The 27,944-nt window shown below is 34.6% G+C and overlaps 3 protein-coding genes across 3 annotated transcripts in view; 1 reads left to right on the forward strand and 2 right to left on the reverse strand.

Annotated features, from left to right (window-relative positions):
* The window catches only part of LOC149423921 (BBSome complex member BBS7-like), a 9,229-nt gene extending 6,923 nt beyond the window's left edge, over positions 1–2,306 (reverse strand). Inside the window, exons 1-5 of the mRNA XM_089631926.1 lie at positions 2,205–2,306; positions 1,774–1,907; positions 1,552–1,662; positions 1,349–1,478; positions 194–387 (exon numbers count right to left, since the gene is read on the reverse strand). Coding sequence (XP_089488052.1) covers positions 194–387; positions 1,349–1,478; positions 1,552–1,662; positions 1,774–1,907; positions 2,205–2,306 — 671 coding nt within the window. The remainder of the gene's footprint in view (positions 1–193; positions 388–1,348; positions 1,479–1,551; positions 1,663–1,773; positions 1,908–2,204) is intronic.
* A 449-nt stretch (positions 2,307–2,755) lies between these two features.
* On the forward strand, positions 2,756–5,698 carry RpL31 (ribosomal protein L31). The gene is made up of 3 exons (XM_089632192.1): positions 2,756–2,831; positions 3,055–3,283; positions 5,513–5,698. Exons 2-3 carry the CDS (start codon positions 3,060–3,062, stop codon positions 5,661–5,663), a joined length of 375 nt encoding a protein of 124 aa, XP_089488318.1. The 5' UTR covers positions 2,756–2,831; positions 3,055–3,059; the 3' UTR covers positions 5,664–5,698.
* Positions 5,699–10,058: 4,360 nt separating this feature from the next.
* clos (closca) lies at positions 10,059–27,893 on the reverse strand. Its single transcript, XM_089631927.1, has 14 exons — positions 27,719–27,893; positions 27,410–27,630; positions 19,938–20,152; positions 18,658–18,938; positions 18,233–18,410; positions 17,855–18,132; positions 16,711–17,184; positions 15,814–16,635; positions 15,474–15,724; positions 14,526–15,382; positions 12,919–13,079; positions 12,563–12,812; positions 10,844–11,096; positions 10,059–10,248 (listed from the first exon to the last, which is right to left on the reverse strand). Exons 1-14 carry the CDS (start codon positions 27,866–27,868, stop codon positions 10,059–10,061), a joined length of 4,581 nt encoding a protein of 1,526 aa, XP_089488053.1. The 5' UTR covers positions 27,869–27,893.
* Between the last annotated feature and the right edge of the window lie 51 nt (positions 27,894–27,944).

Consider the following 27,944-nt stretch of genomic DNA (forward strand, 5'->3'; position numbering starts at 1 on the left):
TTTTAAACCCCGAAACCTAGGTAACTATTCAATATGCATGGAACTCACTGAGGGAGCTAGTATGACTATAAATGAGACTGCCACCTGAGACGCATAAAGCTAAAGTGGAAAGCACCATGTAATAGTTGTGCGAAATGTGAAAATATTAAAACAACGATTTAGAATTTACATTACATCGATGAGAACTACTAACCTATCGAGCTGCAGAAGGTGCAGTGTTCCATCATCGGCCCCGCAGAGTAGGTGGGGTGATGGCCGGGGGCCCTGGGGAAGGGGGCAGAGCACCCTCGGTCCCTGTGGCAATCGAGCCCCCCCTAAGGCCCTACCACGCTCTACTGCACGCACGGCACCACCACTGCAGGCTACGACTCCCACTATTCTAGTACTCTGTAATATACAATAAAGTATTCAACTACAAGGCTGGAAATAGTGCCAACCATATAGTCGGTCGACTGATGACATAACGCTGATGAGCTGGTCCGATGGTCCTCGAACGCAACGCATGGCACTACAACTCTTCATTCATTCACCTTCATATTACAGCAAGCTACCTGTACGCGACCAATGTGCGTGTCGCATTTTTTCCAGTCTAGGGATAATATATTTAGGTAGGTTGGTAGGTACTGATATTTTTGTAAGTAGCAATTACTTTGTGGTAAGACATAATGATAATTTTTTTTTTGATTCTTTGTTTGTAACCCACTTTATTGAATGTTAGTTTAAACAGTAAGTAAATATATATAAGATCTCGACTAGAAATCTGGAGGTTGCGAGTTCAAATACCGGCGTGCACAAGTAAATGTTATTTTTTATTTATTAATTTAAAGTAATATATAGTATATTTGCGGTCCAGAGTGGAAGATACTCTCAGTATCGCCCTGGTGTAAGACCACCATTCAGAATTCAAATGTTGCTTGAAATGGCTTCAGCCATGTTTGGTGACCAGATCAGAATAGCCAGGTACTCCCCCACCTTCCTCTTCCCCATCTCCTTCCCCTCCTCACTACCTTCAGCCTCACAACATACCCCAATTGGGCATACCATAGTCTCACTGGCTCCCGACGGTTGGGACTCTTGTGCGATATTCACATAATTTTATTTTTAAATAACATAGTATTATTTGAAATAAGAAGGTAAAGAAATATTATAATATTATTTGAAAAAAGAAAGTATCAATAATAAAAGGCCGCCTTTACAAGATCAATAACATGTCTTGTGTCGACAATACTATTGAGAGTGTGCATTCTAATAATGATGGATTAACCAGAGTTATTGATTGATTTCCAAATAATTTGATTTGTGTGGTGGCTTTAGTTAAATATTAATTTGTTTTTTATGGTAAACTTACATTAGCTATATGAACGGCGGCTAGGTCAACTATTGTGTCACCGCACAGATAGCTTCCCACTTCTTTACAATCTCTGTAGTGGGATAAACAGTGGGACCCTGCTACAAGCAAGTCTGCTTCTCGCACCCACCTTGAAGAATGTTACATTTTTTAATTCAATTACCACTGGGGTTTAATTTGAATCTATGAAAAGATAAACTTACATTGCAATAATAGGTTCAGATAAATTTGTTTCCAGTGCAAGAAATAGTTTACCCTTCTTTGTATAGCCTCTTACTTCAGCACCGCAAGAAATAAATATTTTATCAGCCGAACTTCCTGCAAACACAGGAAATGAAAAATACACAGAACAGAAAATAGGTAATAAATTTGGTAGCTATTTGATGTTTTTCAAATAATAATTCTTACAATCACCTATGCTATACAATGTACCTGGTGAGGAACCTCCAAGATGGACTGAGGTGATGGGTTCTCCTGGTAATGTTTTGAATGTGAGCTGAATCTCATCATTTTTAATGGAAAATACTTGTAGTACGCCATCTTGATCCCCAACTGCAACCTGAATACGAGATGCACATGACCAACTTTAGTTGTTGCAACAATTGGTGACTATTTCTAAATCCATACATTTTTTTTAAATCTCCCTAGTATCGTGTCGCCTCATGTGCGAACCTCTGTATACCGTAATAAATTTTGATGCACCGATACAACTGTTGCCTGCGGCTAAAGTTGTTTGTGCACGCCTGAACTTTAAGATAATAAGTCTTATTTTTTTATAATATTAATCATGAAAAGCTATAGGAACATGTAAATAACTTATAATTGCAGAATTTATGGTTATTCATTTTAATATTACTTTTAATGATGGTTTCGGTGCTAAATTCGGCAGTATTTTAAGGGTATTCGGCAGTGTTAGTCCAACTGCAGTATAATCTGAATGAGACAATTCTAAATCCATTTTTGAAATAGGAAATGAAAGGAACTTTGAGTGAAATTGAACCAAAGTGCTGCAATCGATATATTTATTACCATGGTGATGTAGATTTTGTCAACAAAGGCAAAGGGTTTGGTAATCAGTGGTAAAGTAAAAAGACGCGAAATTTAATTTTCTAGGATTCTAAATTTTTTTATTCGATTTGTTTTAACTTATTTCTCTCTTGTGAATACAATGCTTGTGTATGCATTATATACAAGTTTAGTATTTTATTTCACAAAAATACTTTTTTAGTGCTTAACCGCACATAAATTTAATCGCCGTTAAAAAAATCTAAATAATTTATTATTAGACATGTTTCTTTGTATTTTTTGTGATATTTTTGAGAACTTTTCGCGAAGGAAAAACTGTGTGTCGAATATCGTAATAAAAATATATCGGTCGTATTTTGAACATCACTAAATCCATAGATTTTGTCCTCTGTCTATTTGTGCCTTTTTCTATTGTGTTCTTTTTCTCTGGTTCTTTTCAATACGTTCGCTGTCAAAGGTACTCGTGGTTTATATTATATCTGTTTTAATCTTAGTAAAAAAGTGAAAGAAATGCATTATTTAGTTAATATAATCGTTCCGGATTAATGTTTCTATCGATGATTGTCATTATTTATTACCCGATGACATTCCGCGTATTCGAAAAAACATAATGAGTTCTTCCTAACGTCACCGGTAGTGATGGTTCCTTGTAGTAAATTTGTGTTTATTTTACGTTTTAGAGACAATGGCTAAACCTAAAGGCGAGAAGAAGGGCAAATCCGCCATCAATGAAGTGGTGACCCGCGAATACACCGTCAACCTCCATAAGAGATTACACGGAGTTGGTCTGAAAAAGAGGGCGCCAAGGGCCATCAAAGAGATCAGGAAGTTCGCAGAGAAGCAAATGGGAACTCCTGATGTTCGAGTTGACACACGCCTGAACAAATTCCTTTGGTCCAAGGGAATCAGGTACTTGTTTAACTCTTAACCAAACTTGAAAAAATGACAACATGTTAGTGTCATTAGAACATAACCTTGTTTATTCCAGTTGTTAGACCAGAATTGCGCAAGAAAATGCTAAACCAGTAAAATAATTGAATTTTACTCTAGTGAAATATGAATGTTATCAAAGTGCACCTAAGAAATTTTAAAATACAATAATTTTATTACCGTGAAAGTCATTTTTGCATTATCCAAATAAAAGTTCACTGTTAGGCATTCAGAAAGGGCAAATTGTAATTAACCTTTACGTTTAGTTTGACTAATTTTATTTTTGCATGTTAAATTTTTTGTAAACAATTACGCAGTGGTTACTAACACATCCTCTGATATGAAGTGGAAGAAAAATCCCTCTTCATGTATTATTTTCTGTTGTGTAGACTTTTTCATGGAGGTGATAACTCACAAAAGCGGCGCTATAAAAATTGTCCAATATATATTTTATTTATGTGCATTATGGACATTTTTCAACCTGTGGTAATTATTATTAACCACCATGGTCTAAGCCGGGCACAGAATATGGAAATTATACTACATCTCAACTTAATTTCTAAAAGAACAACTATTCATGTCAGGAGAGATGGTAAAATAAAAATTTCCGTTTTTATTCCAAGTTCGAAATTTCCCTTACAAATCGATCCTTTGCATTTTGGATATTTTTTTTAGTATGCAGTGATTTTTGCGAAAGTTTCTTTTCAATTTAAATAAGCATAATTTTTTCTCCATATTTTTATTTTACAAACAATTCAATACAGACATGGTAATATTGATTTGTATTACATTACACAAACTCTCCTGATAAAGCTGATACTTGTGCTTTAGGAGAGTAATTCAAAATTACATTTATGTAAATTAAAAATTTGCTTTTGTTGTATAGGATGACAGCCATTTACAATAATTTCTGCCCATGCCATTTTGTCATGTTGGTATTCCTGACACTACACGAGGGGGCTTGAAGAAACATGCCTATTAGGAATACCAACATGGTCATGGACAGAAATTATTGTAAATGACTGTCATACCATACAACAAAAGCAAATTTTCGTTTTGCATAATTGTAATTTTGAATGCAGTATTTTCCATTGCCTTGAATGCAAATATATGCCTTTGAAAGTAATTAAGGTGAATCAAAAGTTTTTTCTGAAAATATTCAAATTGCGTGGCCAGCGATCCCGAAAGTTTACCATTATTTGAATGACCCAAACTAAGAACCTAAAACTAATTTTGCGCATGTTAATAGTTGTAGTGAATTTAAAATAAATTGCTTAATAACTTCCATAATTTGTACCGGAAAGTGCGGCTTTTACGTAAATATTATTTATTGTATGTTTTTTCTTATCGAGATTGTATTGACAGACCTCAATGATGATTATGTCTTGCTCATTTATTTTTGTGTAACATTCCCTTTACTGGATCTTATGAGACACCTGTCTATGGACCTTTATTGTTATTAAAAACCCTCATGACTTTGTCAAAAAATGTCTGTAATTGTCAGTGTTCACAAACATTGTTCTTTTGTCCAAGAAATGTCTGAAACCAAACATTCTTCGAATTGTTATTTTGTCAAGAAGTGTCTGAAACTGTCAGTGTTCACAAACATTGTTCAAATTGTTCTTTTGATACTAAAATATTTTAGTAACTAATCAATATTTGGGTTCTCATCACACCTGTACTCGTATGTACAAATTGTCATCTCGCTTTTCGAACCTTGAGAGTTTTAAAGATATTGAAACAAAAACCATTAGATTGCATTAAGCATGGTTCACATCATAAGAATGAGAAACATGTTTCTATTATATTTTTCTCACTCAGGTTTACAAAGTCTTGGGCCAGATGTTTTACAGAATTTGAAGAATTCTTCAAATTTCAAAGTTAATATTCAAGTTCTGTGGAAGTTAAATTCAAGTACTGTAAAACATCTCGTCCATATTGGAATAATAAGAGAACTTGAATAAAACTTTCACAGAACTTGAATATTTATGAATTTTTCAAGTTCTTTGAAACAACTGACCGAACTGAACCGTTTAAAGTACGTTAAGCACTTCTAAGCAAAAATTCAAACATGCACGGCACTGCTACTGTGAACTGTGTTACATCCTCCCTTTCTGTAACATACGTTACTTGTGACAAAGATTAAAAGATAGATGCATTACTTTTTATGAGATGTTTTTATAACCTAACTTTCTCCCCTGCTTCCAGAAATGTCCCCTTCCGCGTACGAGTGCGTCTGTCTCGCCGCCGCAATGACGATGAGGACTCAGCCAACAAGCTGTTCACACTGGTGACCTACGTTGCCGTGCCCACGCTCAAGGGGCTGCAGACAGAGAATGTTGACGCCAGCGCCGAATGAATGTAACTAGGTTTTAATAAATAACTTCAAAAGCCCGCACTCGTTTATTTTACATCTGTCCTATATATATACCAACTATTTCCCCCACACACACACACACACACATTACGCATTCAGAACAGGTTGATGATTGTGTATCTCGCATGTTTTTCTTTCCCTGTAAAATTGAGAAGAAAGGTGTCTCAAATATAATGACGCAAGCATAATGTCATCTTAAGGAGTATGTCAATGTTTTGAGCAGGGTCCTAAAGAATTGTTGCAAATTTGGTTTGTGTTGAGCAAAAAAGGGTGTAGGATTACATATATAGAAAACAGGTCATTTCTTCAACTTGTTTTTGGCATGTGTCAAAAGTTACCGGCCTCGGTTTTTCCCCCTTCATATAATCTGTGATTTATCCCTTCCTAAAGCTCCTACTTTAACCCATCTCACATTGCTCATATTCCACCGGTCGGTGGTTGGGTTGACTTCTTGTTTGGGTCCCACCCAGGCGAAGTGTGTTCAATTCCTCGGCTGGCTAAGTCCTCCTTCACAACACGAGCAACATTTTCCGCTTAGTCTGGTGGTAGTAGGAGATTTTCAAATATTGTCAGGTTATTCGTAACCCGGGAATGTTTGTCTTTCTTTTTAAACAAATAAAAAAATAAATTGCTACCTAACCAGGTGGTGTCTTCACGCAGTATAAGGCAGGCGGTCTTGTAATCAATTTAATTATGAATAATACGATCTGAATAAAACATTCAACAACTTTATTATAATTATACGAAAATATAATATAATTCATTTGCAACGTGGAATCATTAAACAAAGTGAATCAAGTTTACTTCTTAAATAATTGTAGTTATTGATTTCCATGACAAAATATCTCTTTATTGTTGTATGCATTACAAAATTTTCATTTCAAGACAAGCTCTTCAAAACGATGTCGTCCTAAATGTGATTTACCAGCATGTAATGTGGCGTGTTTATTCAATGAAGGCAACACTGAATCCACTTAGGGCCGTTGTTCCCGACTTTTAGATCGATCAATCTAAGGCTCATCAGCCAAGCCATTTGTTAAGTAACGCCCGATTCGCCTGTTTCCAAACATCTTTATCGTTGGTAATCTTAAGTGGCCCCACCCACTTTCGTAGACAATAAAATGTCATCAAAGTTAAATTACTTACAATGTTAAATTAATATTGATGAGTTATTATTTTACTTATTATTAATACAGATAATTTGTTTTAAGTACTGTAATACATAAACCGAATTTTTTAACAAACGCGTGTAAATATATTAAAAATAAAGCATTAGCTTGAATTTTACTAATACTGTGAAAGTGCGAAAATACATTAATAAAAATTTTCCGATTGATGTTTATCCTCCGTATGTTAACATGAAACTAAGCAACTTAGACAAAATAAAAACCAAAAAGTAGCAAGAACTTCACGCTGAATGGGAAACTTAATATTATGGAGTTTACAACATTATAATTATATCGAAAACGGTTAAAGAAATCGCTCATTCAATGTTTAGCTGTCGCCGCCTGTGTAAATAGATATTACATTCGTCCATTCTACAATATCTATTATAAATATTAACATTAATATCTTCACTGTCCATATTAATTTGATACTAAAAATAATAACAAAATTGGCAATACGCAATACAAAGAAGAATGCGTGAACCAAACGATGTGCTACTCTTGGCTGTCATTTTTCACTCTGTTGATACTTTTTATAACTAATCCTCTTACTGAGCCAGAGGTTAATCCAGCTGTTTGGTTTCATAGGAGAGTTGTATTGGGAAGAGCGTAATAGTGCATTTGAGGAATGTTGAGCCAAAATTTCAGTTCAACAGTTGATCAGTAGGATTGGGAACAACGGCCATTAATATTGTACATTTTTGTTACCTACCTTAAAACAGGTCACACCTAGTGAGGGAGGTGATGTGAAGCATACAATAAAATTATGGTACTTTTTTTTAATAACATTTCTATTTTTATAATAACATTTCAATAAATGCCGATTTATCGGCACTGAAACTGAAAAAGTAAAGGTTGGATGACGACTAGCAATCAAAATTCTTTAAGGCTAGCATTACACTTGTAAGTTTTTTCGTAAATTTACGACTTCTAGCCAATGGGCATCTTGCATTTTGAAAATCCAATGCGCCCATTGGCTAGAAGTCGTAAATTTACGAAAAAACTTACAAGTGTAATGCTAGCCTAAGAATGGTGTGTGTTTTTAGCATGTTAAAACTGGAACAAGATCAAGTTTTATTTTTACGAATTGATTTGAAAAACTTAAATAATGCTCTAACAAGACTTTTTATGTTTGCATTTCGATTGCTTCGCTTTCTACTTTGTTTTCTCGCTTAGTGAATTGTTGTATATGTCCTCAGCAAATTGTGCCAGCAGTTTGAAATCTTCAGTATAGTCCATTATGTATGATGTTGTAGCCGATGACATGGGGTAACTATTATTTTCTTGGTTTGTAAATGTCTCATAATGAACATTACTTGCAGATATTTCGTGCTCAAATACTTTAGGACTGGTGATGGTGGAAGTGCTTCTGTCTTTCATTAGCTGAAATCAATAGTTTTCATTTATTGAACTCCATAATAATTAGTACATTAATTCACAGTGTGATGTTTCCCGTGTCGCAATACAAATCATGCAAACTTTTTAAAAATATTGCAAATTCATAAAAGTGCCATCTCGAAAACTAAGGACATTTTACTAAAGTCATTATGATATTCTGCTCTGTCATGAGATGGATTGACAGCCCTTCAAGGGATATTATGTACTATTTTTATGAATATATAAACTCATTATCTGGTTAAAATGTACAATTTATAAAAACATAATTTTACAAAAGAGAGGTTATGACGAAAATAGAATCGAATGACGCACAATGAAAATTTTGCTTCAGAACGTCAAGAGTTAATATATAATTTTTGGGAATGTTATTTGCTTGAAAGCGGTAACGGGGGGCTGGCTATTGAGATCAAATTGGTAGAAACTATCGCCCCGGTGAAAGACCACCATTCAGAATCAAAACAGCTTGAAATGGGTTTAGCTGTGTTTGGTTACCACATCTGAATAGCCAGTACATCCCAATCTTCCCATCTCCCTTCAGCCTCAACTACCCCAATAAAGAATTTGAGATAATATTTTTTTAATCAATGTCCACATTCAAACTTAAATACCAGTGTTTTTAAAAAGTTTGTTTTCATTATTAAATTAATTATCAAAGTAAGAATTATTTGTTTGAAATGTAACAATGAAATGTTTTGTTCTGGCGGGTATTTTATGCACTGGCGCTCCGCTGTCTATGGGCGAAAATAAAGGTCCCGCGCGAATTTCTTGAATTTTTTTGAAATGGCTATATCTTCGAAAATAATTAAAATAGATAAAGATTTCTACGTAGTAACTCAGCATACCCAAGCTATAAAAGTACTAAACGAAAATCGAATATTAATTGAAATGCAACTCAATTGACCTTGTAATATGTTTATTACGGTCCGCCAATCGGTATTTGCCCATACCTGCTTTCTTTAAATACGCCCAACATCTCTCGCTCTCTTGCACATAGGAGTTGAGTGGGGCGGAACAGAGATGGAGGTTCGAATCGGGTTTCACGGTCATAAAAACCCTCATTCCAGAAATAGAATTATCACAATAACAAATAAAAAAGAAGACTTGCAATTACGATTCGATAAATATGTACATATAGTTGGGACCTTTACAAGGAGATTAGTATATAATATTAATATAAAAAGATTATATTAATAATTCCACCATCTTTTCTGTCATTGAAATAAGGCCGACGCAAAAGTAGAACTACCCTTCCCGGCATTAAGCATCAATCGACCAAATTAGGAGAACTACCTTTCCCGGCTGAAGTGTGTTAACACAAACAACAGAATACATTTGATGTCAGATTGCGTTCAACCAAAGATATTAGAAGAACGAGATGTGCTATGAGCAGTTCCTACTGTGTGGAATTGTTTGGCCGAGTGTCGCCGGTTTTGTTCACCAATACTACTGCAAACCTTCGCTTACGCTAAGGTATCCGCACTAATACATAGAACAGATTTCTGTGCGTACACGTCCCGATACCGTTCAAAGTACCCTAATTAGGTAGTACTCCGGCTACGGTCCGGCGGCCAACATAGCATATCTCGTTCTTCTAATATCTTTGCGTTCAACCAACCATGGAGCGTTTATACAGGAAAGCTATATCATTTTTCAATGATTTATTTATTCTGACAGTAAAAATCTATGTGAACATATTTTTTACTCGTTTCTCCATTGGGGTTGCCACAGTCAAACTGGCCCCAGACAGTTGGGTATTCTCTTGTGCGGTATTCACATAAAAAAAACAACTCTATGGAAATAATTAGTATGGTATCTATCTTACCAAGGAATTGAAAGCATCTGATATATTAATATTATTCAGTTTTCCGTACACATCGATTGAATGCCAAGATGTTGGTTTATCTTTTGGCGTGAAGTCTATCCTCCCAGTTATAACTTGGGCATTATTGTTAAACAGAATTTTGTCCACCGGTAAAATTTTTTCATTAATGTATCCTGAAATACTGAAAAAAATAACCATTGTTAATAATTAAGTAAGGTAAGAAAAAATTATCTACTCAGATGGAATTCAGTCAAGGTTGACATGGAAAATGATCTAATTAGACATAATTCAGTCAAGGTTGACATGGAAAATGATCTAATCAGATGGAATTCAGTCAAGGTTGAAATGGAAAATGATCTAATCAGACAGAATTCAGTCAAGGTTGACATGGAAAATGATCTAATCAGATGGAATTCAGTCAACGTTGAAATGGAAAATGATCTGATCAGACAGAATTCAGTCAAGGATGACATGGAAAATGATCTGATCAGACGGAATTCAGTCAAGGTTGACATGGAAAATGATCTAATCAGATGGAATTCAGTCAATGTTGAAATGGAAAATGATCTAATCAGACAGAATTCAGTCAAGGTTGACATGGAAAATGATCTAATCAGATGGAATTCAGTCAAGGTTGAAATGGAAAATGATCTGATCAGACAGAATTCAGTCAAGGATGACATGGAAAATGATCTAATCAGACGGAATTCAGTAAAGGTTGACATGAAAAATGTAGCAATTTTCAAAACATTGTTCGATAATGAATTACAAATTACCTTAAATCTTTCACATTCAGTGATTTGAAATGCTTTAATCCTCCAATGACACTTTGCAATGCGTTTTTATTGACAACATCTTCAGACCATTTTTTTAAATCCACATTTTGCAAGAGGTCGCCATTGTTTAATTTCAGATAGTCTGTTTCCATATTAGTGAAATATTGCTGCTCTATATAATTTGGCCCAGAGATATGATAGACATCAGTAGAAAGATTCAGATTGTTTATGCTTCCCAATAAATTGAGATCATCTGAAAACACATGTAAATATTTTACACATCGTCACCAGATGCATAATGCTTGTGATAGATCATGCTGTAAGCGCGCTATATTCTCTTGGCTTGGCCTACTTCAGCATATCGCTTGCCATACATTCCCATTCAAAACGTATTGCGAGCGATGGTTCCATGATAACTCAATACAATAACAATTCAACACACCTTTAAAAAGTAATTAAAAGCGATGAAAAAAACTGATATCTTGTTTTTGTTTCCATCGCTTTTTAGAGATGTGTTGAATTGTGATTTTCATGATTGATCCTATTGAGTTATCCGGTCACCGGCGAGCGATATGCTGAAACAGGCAAAGCCATGAGAGTATAGCGTAAGTATGTCAGCTCCAATGTGAAAAAGATTATATTTTACAGTAGTAAAAAAAACCTCTTTGGAAGCAGGAAAATGAAGGTGGACCTCTAAAAAATATTTATTTATTACACAATAAATGAAAGTCTCTCTTCATTTTCCTGTTGAAAGTGTTTTTTCACTCTACTGTAAAATTTCAATTTTTTCACATCTGAAGTACTACGCACCCAGTAAATAAATATTATGTAAAAATTTTATTTGTCTAGCAATAACCCTACATAATATTAGGCAGCCAAATTGATAGACTTGCCCTAACATAAAGTCTGGGTAACATTTCGACAAACTGGAGGAAAAGCATGTGACCATATTGTTGGCACCAGGAGGATTTGAGAGTGTTTTGAATAAACTACGACATCAGCTTAAGTTGACCGCCAAAGAGTGTACATTGAAATGACCAGACCCTGCGTGGAAAAGTAAATTTCGCTGCTACAGTAGGGCAACAGTTTGTAGCGCAGTCCATTGTGGGACTTTTCTGCGCAAGATCTGAGAGTTCATTTTTAACCGCACCGTCTGGCATAGCGAAGCTAAAATGAATGAGGTGGGTAAATTATTTCAATTTTATTTTAGTTTATTGTTGAAACAACCAGTTATACATATTTTAAATAAATAAATAAATGTTAGCTTGAACCGGTAATGTTTCCACATATAATTTATAACAATTCTAAAATGAGTGAGGTGGGTAAATTATAACAATTCTAAAAGTATCTAACTGAATAGTGAAACAAATATTCAATTTTAAAAACAAGCTCTTGTATCTTTTGTATACTTGATATGGGATTTTGTAGTTAGGTTTTTTACGCAGCCAGCAATTTGCGTGCCATTGTAAGGACTAGTAATTTGGAAGCAGATTTTATTTTCTAGGACTAAATAGTGATATTACAATGCGAGTTGCTTGTATACTGTCCGATTCATTTATGAACAAATCACCTCGTCTCCCCGCTCCGCGCACTTGGTTTTTTCCGCTTTCCTTGATTGGCTATGTGTCTATCAATTATTATATTATGAATGTCTGTACATAATTTTATAAATGTCTGTACGCTATTAATGAATTAATTATATTTGGCAGTTAAACTTACCGTGAACTGACAAATGATCAAAATCTATTGAAGAAACAATTGATTGTTTTCCCGTGGTGTGAAGGGTGTTCTGATAAAACGCTTCCAAGTTGATACCATTTATATTCTCCGCAACAAATGTCTCATTCAAGACCTTAACAATGTTTCCATAAATATTAGATATGTCCAGTTTACCGGTGATATCCTGATCCAGAGTCAAGCTGAGGTAATTTTCAGAAAGCCATTGTAAATCAATACCTCTAATTGATGCCTAAAAATAAATATGTAAACATTTTAAAGAAATAAAAATGCATGGAACCTAGCAGAAGATTATTAGAAATAATACTTTTAAACATGACTTCAAACACTTATATTACCCTATTTTCTTTTAAGTTAGAAGTTGTTGTAATCTTTCTAAAGTAATTATTTCCATATAATTTTGTTGGCATATCTGACAACCAGATATTTTTCATCAGGTTTTCAATATGGACATTGTGTAGCATATTCACTTGTGGTTCATTGTGGAAATACAAAGCTCCTAAAAATAAAAGAAAGTAAACAGTTTTAGAAAATTTATTATGCCTATCACATCTAATAGTAAATAAATAATCAAAAGTTATTATAATCATTTGAAGTATGTTAAAACAAAGACAACAATCTCCATTATTGGTCTAATATGAGTTAGATATGACGATGGATAGAGAAACAAAATACTATACACGGTGTCCGGAAACTCGTAGTACAAGCGGGAAACTGGAGAATCTACACCACATGGGGAACCCAAAAAAACATAAAGTTTTTTGATTTGAGCATTTTCAAAAAAAAAAAAAAAAAACCAAAAAAAAATATTTTTCGGCTATTTTAGGGTTAAAGTTTTTTCTGGTGTTTAGGGTTGAATAACAGATGTTTTAACCCTGCAGAGCAGAAATATTTTATGATTACACCGGGTTAAATGAAGGGTGATTTCAAAATAATGCTTCAAATCCGAGTTTCTTCATTTGTTTTACTTTCAAATAGTTTTAATTAGTTGGGTACTTTGATCTTCAGTAATAATTTATAAGAATTTGATTAAAAAAAAAATTTAAAAAATCAACTTCAAACTCGATTTACTCGATAACGAAAGCTCAAATAAAAAAAAAATATACTACAAAATCGACTCCAAATGTGATGTAGATTCACCAGTTTCCCGCTTGTACTACGAGTTTCCGGACACCCTGTATAGTTACAAAAGTTTCAGAGCAAAAATGAAAGTACCCCATAAATGTTTGTATTTAGTTTGGCAATCTCCTTTAGGTTACAAAACAAAAACGGCAGTATTTGTTTTGGCCAATAAGAGAGCCACAACTATAATATTCAACATGGCCGCCCCATACAAAAAGTGAACCTAAAAAATTTGCATTTTCAGATCTTAATAATACCGGCAAAATCCGCATGTGTTTGCAAAAAAACCGACAGTATCCAATCTTACACAACAAAAGCAGCAATCTCCATCTATTACTTGAAAATAACTCAATAATTTACAAATTAATCACAATAAAATGTAAACAGAGTGTAACTTATGGAAAAAACATATTAACAAATTATATTTTATAATCAATTGTGGGAAAAGTACTAAAAAACACATTTATTGCATATTACGTGTACCCCCCCACGCATTGTTTTGGCTTTTACGTCCAACAGATAACGCTGTTTTAAATAAAGAAAGAGCATGTTTGTCCAACAGATGGCGCTTTTTTTTTTAAACCTGTCATAGGTGATATCTATATAATATAGGTATATAAAACACATGCATATTCGAATCCAACGTTATTTCAAAGCAATCGGTGTAGAACTTTTGAAGATTTAAGTTTTTTAACAAATTAAAAAAATATTAACATTATTATTTATATAGATTACTCAAAATGAAAAGAAGTGGAGAGTGCCATCTTTGTTTTAACATGCCTCCTTTAAAATAATAATTACACATTTATTTAACTAATCTTACCATTTATATAAAGACTTGGGGAATCCTGTTCCTCATTATTTTGTGTTATTAAACATAGATCCTTCAAGCCTAGACCATTAATATAATCTGTTTTTATTTTTCCATGTATATGAACATTTTTCAGAGTTTTGTGCCCAAACATGTATTGATCATTGTTAGAAGATTTCAGTACCAAATCATTTGGAACATACAGATTGTTAACGGAACCATTAATGATTACGCTACCATTAACTTTTAGACCGTTTTCGAAAGTAACCTGTCTCAAAAATGTTTCATCCGTTATCCACACAATGTTTTCGAACAGTTGTGATATAATATTATTGTTCACTTTTCCAGATTCAATATAAACTTCTTTACTGCAAATTAAATAATCAAAATTTTGGTTTCCGTGAATTATTTGATCGCCTTCTGATAATAACCAACTATATCCAAAATCAGTTTTGGAAATGCCAGATATGGACGTCTCGAATATAATTCTTTCAACTTTGATTGGGTTGTTAACTTCGAGTTTAGAAAAGAGAACTTCTCTATTCCAATTTTCTGATGAATACATGTTAGGCGATTCGACTCCCGATATCCCTTGCAAATCAAGATATTGAATATGCACAGGTTCTTTCATAGCCAAATATCCATATATTTCTATTTCCAGACTATTCCTACGAACTGTATCTTGAATAAGTTCTTGTATGTTATATCCAGAAATTTTTCCAGCAATATTCAGTTTGTTTGTGGTGAACATTTCATTTACTTTGGCCCCGAAGTTGATAAAAGTTTCCCCGGGAATTTTGTGGTCGCCAGAAAATCTTAACACCTTTTCCATTGATTTGCCGGCAAAACTTACATTCTGGCAGCTCAAACTGAAAACAGATAAGCAAAGAAAATAACACATTATATTTAAATGTGAGTTTTCAGTTTCTAGTTTGTAATTTTTTTTAAATCATCGATTACCTTCTAGTCGCCATACTGTCCAAAAATATTTTTCCACTTATTAGCTGATCTCCGTAGGTTTTCACAATGCTTTTGTCTAAAAGCCTTGGGTTCATGTTATTAATGTTGTTCATAATGGAGCAACTGCCTTGTATGTTCAAATTATTTGGGAACAGTTTTTTCCCTGTAACCACAATAACATCATCTCTCTCTGTAGAAATCCAAGACGTTGGTTTAAAACCATTTATTTGATCACAGCTAATATCCTTTATCTGAAACAATATAACAAAATAATACTTTCAAATTCAAGGATTTGTTTGCGGATATTTATGCAAGTACTTAATTTAAAAATAAAACTTACTTCGAGTGGTTGAGAAAACAATACTGGCATTGGAATATTCCTTTCAGATAATTTCAAACCTTTTTGTTGCATCTCTTTGACTGTGAACTTGTTGTCTCTTTTCTTCAAGTCCCCACAGCCCAAAGATCTTTCCACGGATACATTCCCATGTATGATATAATTTCCAGTCAAGATTAGAGGTTCTTCTACCATTGTTACGGGATTCTTTCGATCTAGGCTAGCACTGTTTATTTTGGCTTGAAGATTTATGGGTCCCATTAGTTCCACATTGCTAAATAACTTGTCACCTGTTACCCTCTGCATTTTTTGTGAGTCCAATAATAAAACAAGTAACTCATCATCAAGAACATTGATGTTATTTAGGCGTTCGCCAATAACAATGCTTTTTAAATTAAGGTTATCAAATTGTACATCTTGGTTTATCTGGAAGGAACCCTCATCGATTGTAATCAATTGGTTTAAAATATTTGAAGCAATCGAAGGAGAACTAGATATGTCTATTGTTTCCAAGTTTGATATTTGAAATGCTCCACTGAAAGTTTGTTCCCCAGTTAACTTTAATGTATCTGTTACGAGAGAATTAAAATTCATATTGTTAACCAATCCCTCGATAAATGCATTCTCCGTCGCAACTTGCGATAATACGTCTGGAGTGTTTATTGTTTTATTTTCATATGCTACAATCTCTTTCAATTTTTCAAAAGTCAAGTCATTGATTAGTTCTGCTTCTAGTAAAACGGTATTTATTCCAGGAATGTTGAAGTTTCCTTTCAGTAATTGATCTTCATTTTTAAGAAGGACAGTATCCGGAGATAATTTCACCTAAAAAATTAACACAATTCATTTGATAAAGTTTGTTTTCAAATATTTGCGCTTAAAAATAAAATAAGAACTCACATTATCGACAACTCCATTAACAGTCAATCCTTCAGAGATATAAACATTTCCATTCACAGAGACACCTTTTGCTTTGGCCAATTGCTGCATCACTAAACCGATTCTTTCGGTTGATTTCTCATTGATGCTTCCGATGTTAAATTCATGTTCGACAACCAAATCATCAAACTCCAAATGATCGTAGTACTCATTCACCATCTCGGTATATAAAACTTCTCTTTGATACTTTTCTATATTTAGATTATTCAATACTGACATGTTTACATTATTAAGTTGGCATGGTTCATTATCACATTCAAATTCCATGTTCTTAACAAGCATGGAGTCCAAATATACCGTGGAGTCATCGAACATAATTTTTGGCAACATATCTTCCAGTACTTTCAGTGATTCTATTTGAGCTTCGAAGAAACTGTGTAAGTTATTCATATTTTGAATAACATTACTATCCAAACTTACATCATCTGCATAGATCTGAAAGGAATTAATACAACATTAAAAAAAAACTTGTATTGCAAGCGGTAAGCCGATTTTGTGGTGTGAACTAAATTGAGTCTGAAGTTGAAAATTTGAAGTAATTTTTTTTTTATATATTGGTCGCTTGGGCGTTAATATCAGCTGTTTAATGTCTTTTTTAATCTGTCGAAGCTAAGACCTGGTTCCAAAAGTGTTTTAACCCTTTAGATGAAGAAAAAAAGTTAAATGGTCAGATTAGATCGAAAAAAAAAAGTGTTTTTAGGTTCTCTATGTCAGTGGTTTCCAACCTTTTTGTCGCCACGGACCGGTTATCGTCTGAAAATTTTACCGCGGACCGCTGAGGGTGGTTAAATTAAATGTTAATATTCTAGAACGTCACGTGTTAGCACGGTATTGTGTCGTCGGTTACTTAGCGTAAAGATGTTTTCCACACAATAAGTTTTTTACGCGGCCCAGTACCATTTGCTCCACGGACTGGTGTCGGTCCGTGGACCGAGGGTTGGGGACCACTGCTCTATGTGATATAGATTCACCAATTTCCCTTTGTACTACAAGTTTACGGACACCATGTATATTCATTGAAGCACTCGTAACATTATTAACAGTCATTGGATTATATACAAAAAGGATTAAATATTTAAAAACATATTATATTTTAAAGTCTTACCGCAGATGTTTCAATTTTATCAATAGTAGCATGATTTAAATGCAGTTCTTTATCTAAATGCACGCCTTTTCCATTAGAGATTGTATTCTGTTTCATTGATGTTAAAAATTCATTAGCGTATTCCTCATAGTTATATTGAGAAGGCTGTGAACAAGATATGAAATGCCCGACTTCTTGACACCATGAAAACAATTTTGATTTCAAGTTACTAAGATCATTGCTGTAGGTAAACACCGGTTGAATCATTTTGATAAATTGTTTGCTCTCATCGGAAAAAGCTGTAAGGAAGATAAATACATAATACATTATATAATTTAATATTTTTTTAATGCATAAAACCAGATCTTGACACCGTTAGGAAAAAAGAAAATTTACTACCCAAGATTGAAGTGTGATGCAGTATGTATCTTTTAAGAATGCTCTGTGAAGCGTCTATTCCTCTGGTCCATTCGTAATTTTGAACGAGAACATTTTCAAAATTCCAACCGTTGTATTGAAAAATATCAATTTTATTATATTCAGAAATACTCATCAAAATGAAGTTTTCGGCCTGCCCCTAAAACAAAAAAATACTATGAAATCCTCAGTTACTGACCTAATTCAACTTTTTTGAACAGTTGAAAAAAATTTCAAAGCTCATGATGGAAATGACGTTTCGAGCTGATAATAGTTTTGTTGACTTAGTAATTCCACACATCATAAGCTCTGCAAATTTCATGAGGTCGGCGCTCCGCATTCAAGATTTTTGCTTCAGACAAACGTGACCTGATTAATAAAAAAATTATTAATTTGATTATGCTTACCTCAAGTGGGAACCATTTTGTTTCACCCTCTGTAAAAATTTCCTGAAAAGGTATGAAATAATCATCTTGCAATTTGTAAATCAGAGATTGTGTGGCTCCAATTTGTGGCCCGTCTCTGTTTCCTTCATTTACAAGAATAAGATAACTTTCTTGGTACGTTCCTTCGCGAGACCTGAAGAAAACCAACTCTGCGGCTCCATTTGATGCCAATTTCTGATAAGAAATAAATTGATTTTCATGAACATCGTATTTAAATATTTCTGAAAGGATTTTTGTTTCACCTGAAATATAAAATATTAGCGTAAATAACTTTTGGTGTGCAGCCGTAAAATTTTCGCCATACATCATCTGACTCTATTTTCATTATTACTTACTTGTTTTTTTACAAAATGATGTTTTGTAAATTGTATCGTCTTACTAAATAATGCGTTTGTATATTTATAAAGATAATATATAATCTACCATGTGTTGTTTCTCCAGAATAGCTAGTTATATTCAGAGAAATGATTTTTTAAACGAATCCATATGAATACGCTGGTGTTTAAGAGGTTAATAAAGAAGTCAGTTGACATGGTAAGCGTTTTAAGTAAGTTGTTGTATTAAATTCATTATGTATAAATATTATTCTCATAAACACTATGTTATTCCGACTCTTAACCACTCGATGGCCTATTAACAAAAAAAAGCCTTGAGCGATGGAGGTTTCTGGGTGTTCGGTTTTGGATTCACCCGCGATCATTAAAAAAAACCATACCTCCGAATATTAATACTAAAACACATAAACTGCTTACTGTGATTTAACCGTTTCATCGTTTATCCCATATCTGTAGGTTTTATTAAAAAAAATACCATGTCTCAAAGCCTAGAGCGATAAGACCTAAATATGGGTTGCCATCGTTCGACTGGTGATGATGGACCTGTCTCAAGTATTTAACTCACTTAATATTGCCGTATCTTAATGCGATGTCTCGAATTCCTTTCATCTCTTTCATAATATATAGTATACTTGCGGCACGTTCCAGAGTGGAAGATACTCTCAGTATCGCCCTTGTGTAAGACCACCATTCAGAATTGAAACATTGCTTGAAATGGGTTTGGTGACCAGATCTGAATAGCCAGGTACTCCCCCATATTCCCCTCCCCCCACAACCTTCAGCCCCACAACATACCCCAATTGGGGATGCCATAGTCTCACAGGTACCAGATGGTTGGGAGCAGTTGGGACTCTTGTGGGGAATTTATGTAAAAAAAATTATATTACATATGCTTTGAAAACTTACCATAATTATTCTGATGATTTGTTACTGCTATAAACATAGATGGGCCAACGTGAAAGGGGACAATCTTTTTAGCATTGGATGTGGCAATATATTGATGTAAGTCAAAGTGGTTTCCTTTCCATATATATACAGGACTATCGCTTTCCACATTACTATAGCCATCTTTTACTGTGTGAGCGCAGGCTAGAGCCAGGAATATGTTGCGGTCATCTTTCCTGGAAGCAATCAAAATTCCATCATCGTAATATGTATTAAAATAAGCAAATAAAAGTAATGAATCATGCATAGTACGGTACTCTTTCAGTAATCCCCCTCTCGATTATCCGACAAGTAATATAATCCTCTGTTATTTTGGCTAGTTTGTCTACAATTGGCTGGTATTTGTATGTCAAACTCAGTAGTCCGCCATATGCTTAGACTAGAAAGCCAAACTTTGTATACCGATGGGTTGGGATATTTTGCTCTCTCACATTCAGTTACTATACCGCCATATAGCTTGCTAGAGCTAACCATTTCCTTTTATTGTGGTTTTAGGACATTCCGGTTAGTCCTCTATCTTTATGGATTCTAGCAACTGTTGCATGTGTTTCGTTCCGTCACGTTTTATGTTTGAATAAGCTTACAAAATGGAGTCTTCTCGCAAGCGTAAACATGACACCTTAACATTATGCCAGTACAAGTACAAATATGAAATTCTGCACTATAATCCAACGCTTTCACTAATTGGACACTTGCCCAGTTTTTAGGATGGCAGATTAGTGAGGGGGTTCTTATCTATACATATATATAAAAATTAATGTTTCTTTGTTTGTCCCCTATAGACTCAAAAACTACTGGACCGATTTTTGCTGAAAATTTCAAAGTTTGTTCGTATCAGTGTCAGGAGTGTTTAGAGCAGAGGTTCCCAAAGTGGTCTATATGGACCCCCAGGGGTCGATATCGGCTTGCTGGGGGTCCATGTCAGCGAGAAAAAAATTTAGGGGTTCACAAGATTCAAATAGGGGTACATACGAGCCGACCCCCATTTACCTCAAGTCAACATTTAGGAGTTCCGTAAATGACACAATAAACCTAACACAAATAACACAATTTACGTAATACTAATAATAGACTGAGAAATTACTTATTTGATATCTGTATTTTTATATTTCATAAAGTTGTTTATTGAGGTATATAAACAGAGTCATACATTACTTTTCTCGTCAGAATTAATATATTGAAGCAAAACATTGCACATCGAAAGCCGCGAATTTTCCTAGATCCCCAACTTGTTTTTGAAAAACGTCCAGGGAAATGTTTAAGAACATTTAAATGTACTTCACATTGACTTAAAAACTAAGTTTGAGGACATTTTGACTATGGAAATGGAACGTCGAAGAATCGGAAATCATGTGACAAGAAGAAATGACCGGAATAAGCACTGACAAAGAACTTAAGGGGCAGTTCTGTAGGGCTAGCTACAGAAAGAAATTCCCGTTGCTTATCCTGCTTCATTTTCATTTGGTGTAATACTTCACAAGGGCGCCCCTGTCTGCACAATGCAAATACAGAGGAACTATACCGCCACCTGGTTGCTGGACAGGCAAGGGAAGGGAATCTTTTTATGAAAAAATAAACGATTATCACATGGGACGTTAATAGTTTTAGGAAAATTCAATGTTCGGCAGGCAGGGGGTCTACGGAAAAAAAAAAGTTTGGGAACCTCTGGTTTAGAGTGTTTTCAATAGTAGAAGAAATCGGGGATGCCTTAGGAAGACTTAACGCATTATCTCTGCACTGTAATGAGATATGGAGTTGAATTAAAGACTATATAATGAAGTTTTTTAACACGTTTTTTTAGTGACTATGGTATACAGTGGTGAATGGTAGAAAAATTCGGGGACGCCCGTTGAAGTCTCAACACATTATATCTGCACTGGAGTGAGATATCGAATCGACATAATGTAGTTTTTTAACACAAAAATTTGGATTTAATGATACTACGTGAAGTGGATGGTAGAAAGTCGGGGTCGCCCAAGAAAGACATGAATCAAATAATTATTTGTGTTAAAATGAGGCATACTTGATGAACGAAGAAAGAGGTGTAAGTAGAATCTATGACTTGGAAGTGAATTGTTAAAGAAGTCAAAGATGCCCGAGAAAGATAAGGCACCATCAAATGTAACAAATACTAACCACAATAGGTACAATAATATTATTTCCACCTTCCACAGCTGTCAGGTACGCTAGAATTCACAACCTAAAAACTTTACCCCAAACCATTTATAAGTCCCCGAGCAACGCCAGGAATACATCAGCTAGTAAATTATCATCACATCATCATCATGAAGGTCAATGCTACAAATCTCGAAGCGTCTTGACTGACACTGGCAAACGCCTCCATTCCTGTAGATCTTCTGCTGACTCCCAGCTGAGCAGTTCTTATGTCCGGTGTAACTGTCCTACTTTTATGAACCTTGTTGTTTTGGGATTCTTCACACAATCGGCACAAACTTTTACTATCTAGGCCAAAAAATTGGTTTGTCCACTAATGAAAGAAATTCAGTAATTTAAAATGTTTTATTAATTTCACCAAAAGTGAGGAAAAATTTAGCTTACTTCGATCACACGGATACGCACACAATACACTTTTATTAGTTTATCTCTTTGGTGTTTTGCACCAAAGAAAATAATAATTGTTTGTATTGGTAATTTTAAAGTTTAGCTGTCGTGTTTAGTATAATGGGCCCTACGGACTACTCAATTTGGTTGAGCAGTTGAATCAGTTGAACCATGTGGAGGTGCATTATATGTGATAAGGGGGCGTGGCCATCAATTTGAACAGTTGTACCGCCAGAGCATCCAACCACCCAACCGCCAACCGCCAACCAAGTTGAATCGTCTGTAGCATGGTTGGGTGGTTGAAACAACTTTGCTCAGTCGAAGACGACATTAGCCATTCTTAAATGAAAATTTGAAACAGAAAAATCAGAAACAGATACGGTCACATCTAGGACATGAACCCAGGACCGTTGCCTTGCCGGGGCACCGCTCTACCAACCGAGCTAATGGTACCCTATCTCCTTCGGTCATATTTAACGGTATCATACTTCGAATAAGAACTACCAACATTATCTTAATTTTCTCACCGCACATTTTTATTGGCTGCTATCTTCGCAAGATCGCAAGATTCAACTCGAACTAAACGCAATCTAGACAGTGTCTTGGATAATATGTCTTATTTTTATTTTAGTGTGCGACATTTATTGACTTTTTCTGCCTGGGATGATTAGAAGTCTGGGATGAATATTTTATTTTTGGAATAACTTAGTAAAACTTTAAATTTTAATATTTAATTATTGAAGACAATATTAGCTATTCTTACAGTTCTAGATGTGACTGTACTTTTTCTGATTTTTCTGTTTCAAATTTTCATTTAAGAATCGTTAACCACTTAATGCAAGGGTTTTTTTATAAAAAGTGTTTAAAAAAAAAAAAAGGTTTAATAAAACGATGCATTCATACATACACGAAAATGTGAAAACAATATAATAAAAACGAAATAAGCATCTCAAAAACATGACCGATCTCTGAGGCAAACTGCAGGCAAATTCAAACTGCATAAAATACATCGCTAACTTTGACGAGCCTTACTCGTGTTAGCTAAAAATAGAGCGCAGCGAGTCGAAACTGGCGAGCGTCACTCTGGTTTGTTACGCATTTAGCGCGCGATCGTGACTCGTTCAAAAGCATGAAGCGGATATTATTTTCAATAATGAAATAAAATGATAGGTATGACTAATTTATTTTATTTTATTTTATTTTATTTATATATAATTTGTACATTTATTTATAACAATTACAGGTAATAAAGCCTAAGACGTTATAATTGTACCATTTATGCAGTGTATATGCAATGCCAAAAATCTCGCAAATGCGCTATAGGACACAAAAAATAAATCTAATTTCTTATCTACCGCATTCAAAAAGCACGTAGCTCTCCCCACAGGTGAGTTCATTAATAAATTAGTGCGGCTTGCTCTACTATATAGAAGATTGTGATGACGTCCTCGAGAGTGAGACTCTGGTACAAAAAAATTTAATTGGGCCAGTATCTCATTATTAGATAAGTGACCGTTTATTAGTTGGAAAAAATATTTAAGCAAAGCAATACCTCTACGTGTCTCTAGGGAGTGGTAATTGGTCATGCCTAATATATAAATCGATGGGTAAAGCCAAGGGTAACGTCCATAGAGCCGCGAGAATAAAAACCTTAAAAAAATTTTATGGACTCTTTCAATGCGTAAAGTGTATGTTAATTCATGTGGAGCCCAGATGATCGAGTTTGATTCAAGTACACTTAGGACTAGTGTGTTATATAATAACGTCAGTGTTTTTGTGTTACGAAACGGATATGAGTTTCTAATTACGAAGCCGAGAAGCCTGTATCCTCTGCTTATTAAATCATCGATGTGTTGGTGAAAGGTTAGTTTGCTGTCGTAAATAACTCCTAGATCTTTGATTTGATTTAGGTGTTGGAGAATAATTTCATTGATTGTATATTCAAATACATGCGGTTTCTTTGATCTTGTATACGAGACGATATTGCACTTGGGTGTACTGAAGTTCAAGCCATTTATTTTGGCCCAGTTTGAGACGCAGTCAATGTCACATTGAAGGAGAATACAGTCAAGATGGTTTTTTATTGAACGATATAGTTTCAAGTCATCTGCAAATAGTAAATACAGCGAATGTGTGATGACTGAACCAATATCGTTGATAAAAATCAGAAACAGAAGTGGTCCAAGGATAGACCCCTGAGGAACTCCAGAAAAAACTGTGAATTCCAAAGAACTGGAACCCTTATAATAAACAAACTGTCTACGATTTCGAAAATATGAAGCAAAAAAACAGAGTAGTCTTTTGGAAAAACCAAATGAAGCTAGCTTATTTAGAAGAATGTCGATGTCAACCTTGTCGAATGCTTTTTCCAGGTCGAAATAAGCAACATCCACCTGTCCCCGATTGTCGAGAGTTTGTGATAAGAAATCTGAGATGCATAAGAGGTTTGATGTTACTGACATCTGGGGTCTAAAACCATATTGACGGTCATCAAGAATTGGATTAACGTGATTAAGTATATATTTATGTAGAATTTTCTCGAATATTTTCATGATGGAACATAGAACGGCAACTGGTCGATAATTCCGGATATCGCGTTTATCTCCCTTCTTGTAGATAGGGGTTATTTTAGTTAATCTCCAGATGTCTGGGAGAATCCCGTTTTTTAGGCAAACATTGAAGAGATGACATAATGGTGGTATTAAAAGGTCGGAACAACCCTTTAGTATAAATGTTGGAATATTGTCAGGACCGATGGAGTGAGGTTTCTTTAAATTTGAGAGTGCCTCCTTAACATCTTTTTCTGAAATACTGACCAGGTCGAATGAGGGCCCAATCTGTACAGTGTGAAGGGTAGAGTCAATATTGAGAGTTGGTTGGACATTTTTGTAAACAGATGAAAAAAAGGTCGCAAAACTATTTGCGATTTTATCATCAGTAGTCAATTCCTCTCCGTCAAGAATCATAGACTTAAATGAGTTGTTGGATTTTTTTAGATCCTTAATGTACTTCCAAAACTGTTTGGGATCGATAGATAATTTTTCTTCCATCGAAGTTAAATGATTTTTAAAAGCTTCACTGATTTCATGTTTTACGATGGAGCGATAGGCTGAAAAACTAGCATAGTCCAAGTTGTGACGTGTTTTTTTCCATCGCTTATGAAAAATATGTTTAATTTTAATATTTGAAATAATACTATTGGTGTACCACTTAGGATATACTCTGTGTGCCGTAGTGCGAGGTGTGGAAATGGGTATACACTTGTCGAATATATTGTAAATTGAATTGTAAAAATTTGTACATAATGCATTTATATCTGTTGAACTTTGGCAGACCGGTTGCCATGAGCATTCAGAAAGCAATTCATATAATAAGTGGAAATTTCCTTTGTTGAATCTCCATGCGTTTATGGTTCTAGCTCCATGATAGGAGGGAACTTCTATTGGACTTGGGTTTAGACATGAATTTGCAACACCTGAGTGAGTCTCACTAATACTTATAGACAAAGCAGGGTGGTGCTTGTCCTCGTTTGTAATAGGGTCATGACATTTCTCAACACACTTTATAAGATCCTTGGCATTACATAAAACTATGTCCAGAGTGTTATTATAATCATTACATATCAAGTTATATTCTTGCAAACCGTAGAAACATTTAAAATAGTTAAACATGTTCACAATATTGGAGTTACAGGAAGGGAGGTTCAAATCACCTAATATTAAGATATTTTTGTCACTGAGAAGATTATAATTACTTTCTATTTTTTCGAACATGTTGTAGTATAACGAAGTTGAAGAACGAGGTGGCACATATATCACACATACGAAAACAGTTGAAGATTTCAAGGATAGCTTCACCCACAGGGATTCAGTGTCGGGGAGGTCCATTGAAGAAATCCTCTCAGCATGGGTTACAGAATCAGCACGAACAGCCAGGACGACACCCCCCGCTCGTGTGAGGCGGTCACGACGAAAGACAACATAATTTTCTGGAAATAGCTCTGAATTATGCACACTTGGTTTCAGCCACGATTCAGTGATTGCTATTAAATCTAAGCTATCTCGAGCAAATAGGTTGTTTTTAAATACTGCCAATTTCGTATTTAGCCCTCGAACGTTTTGATAATAGATAGAGAGGTTAGAATTACTTCTCACTCTTAGAGTGTTTCGTTTTATCATTGGTTGCAACGTTTCTCCGAAAAAACCACTCATTGAATGCAACATGATTTGGCCATATGTTCGGGTCCATATAAAATGAAAGCTTCGATTCCGGGACTCCAATCCGGAAAGAGGCGTAGTCAGCTTTGGCTGTCAATTTGACAACATCGTAAACAATTTCAATTTCAAATGATTATGAAGTTTTTACAGTTTTTTTACATTATATGAGGATTTAACTTGCTTCTGGGATACTACAAGCAAGATGTACTCTGATGGAGATACCAGGAACGAAGTCATTGTGATCCTTTTGGGGCAGTTCAAATGTATTATAAAGGATGCAACAAATGAAACTAAAAAAGATTTTTTTTAAATTCTTTTTGTAACATCTTATTACTGAATTCTTTTCGTTCCATGAGTCTCTTTTTGCCCACATTTGTCTTTATCTTTTCATATTAATATTTAACAACGTTTTTTGTAGTACTTACTAGAAAAGTAGGAGGCACGCTGCAGGTGTCACGCGAGGAGCAACTAACGAAATTAAACCAACTATCTCGTCGTGTGTATGCAACACTCAACGGTCGACACACAACGGTTGAACCAACCAAATTGAGTGGTCTGTATGGGGTTTAAGAGAATTGAATTGTATGTAAGTATGAATGATAGCTAGATAGGTATATTTTTTTAATGTTAATAAGTACATAGATGTTTTTTTACCATAGTGTAACATCAGCAATGGTATCTGTATCCAAAGCCTGCACAAAACGCATTCTCATATTGTCATCAAGAATATATATACTTATTCCTTTGCATTCCTTCATGGGAGACAAGCTGCTTTTATGCGTCACAACCAAAATGGTTCCCTCGGAAAATGTGATAGAAAATATTTTCGAAGGGTTAACCACGTTCTCAACATTCGCTGGTATCCAAGCATTGACCTTAAAATAAAATTGGTTACTTAGTTTGGTTTTTCTTTATATCAGCGTATTATTTATAACAGTTATAAATAATATAATACCCACTTACATTTTTATCATGTCTTTGCAATGTAATTGCACCATAGTTTGTTTCATAATTTTCTTCTAGTACAGCTGCGTACCAATGAAACTGTCGGCCAGCTAAATGATGGTAAAATATAGTCATATCTTTTGCATTTCTTGCTGGTAGTGTACTCATATCGACAAAGCCGTTATAGCGATAAATATCTGTGAATAAATAGAAAGAAATACTAATGAGTTTTAATTAATGTAAG

This window comes from Hesperophylax consimilis, chromosome 5 (assembly GCF_061612785.1).
Source record: "Hesperophylax consimilis isolate HC1 chromosome 5, BYU_Hcon_1.0, whole genome shotgun sequence".
Classification (NCBI taxonomy): Eukaryota; Metazoa; Arthropoda; class Insecta; order Trichoptera; family Limnephilidae; genus Hesperophylax; species Hesperophylax consimilis.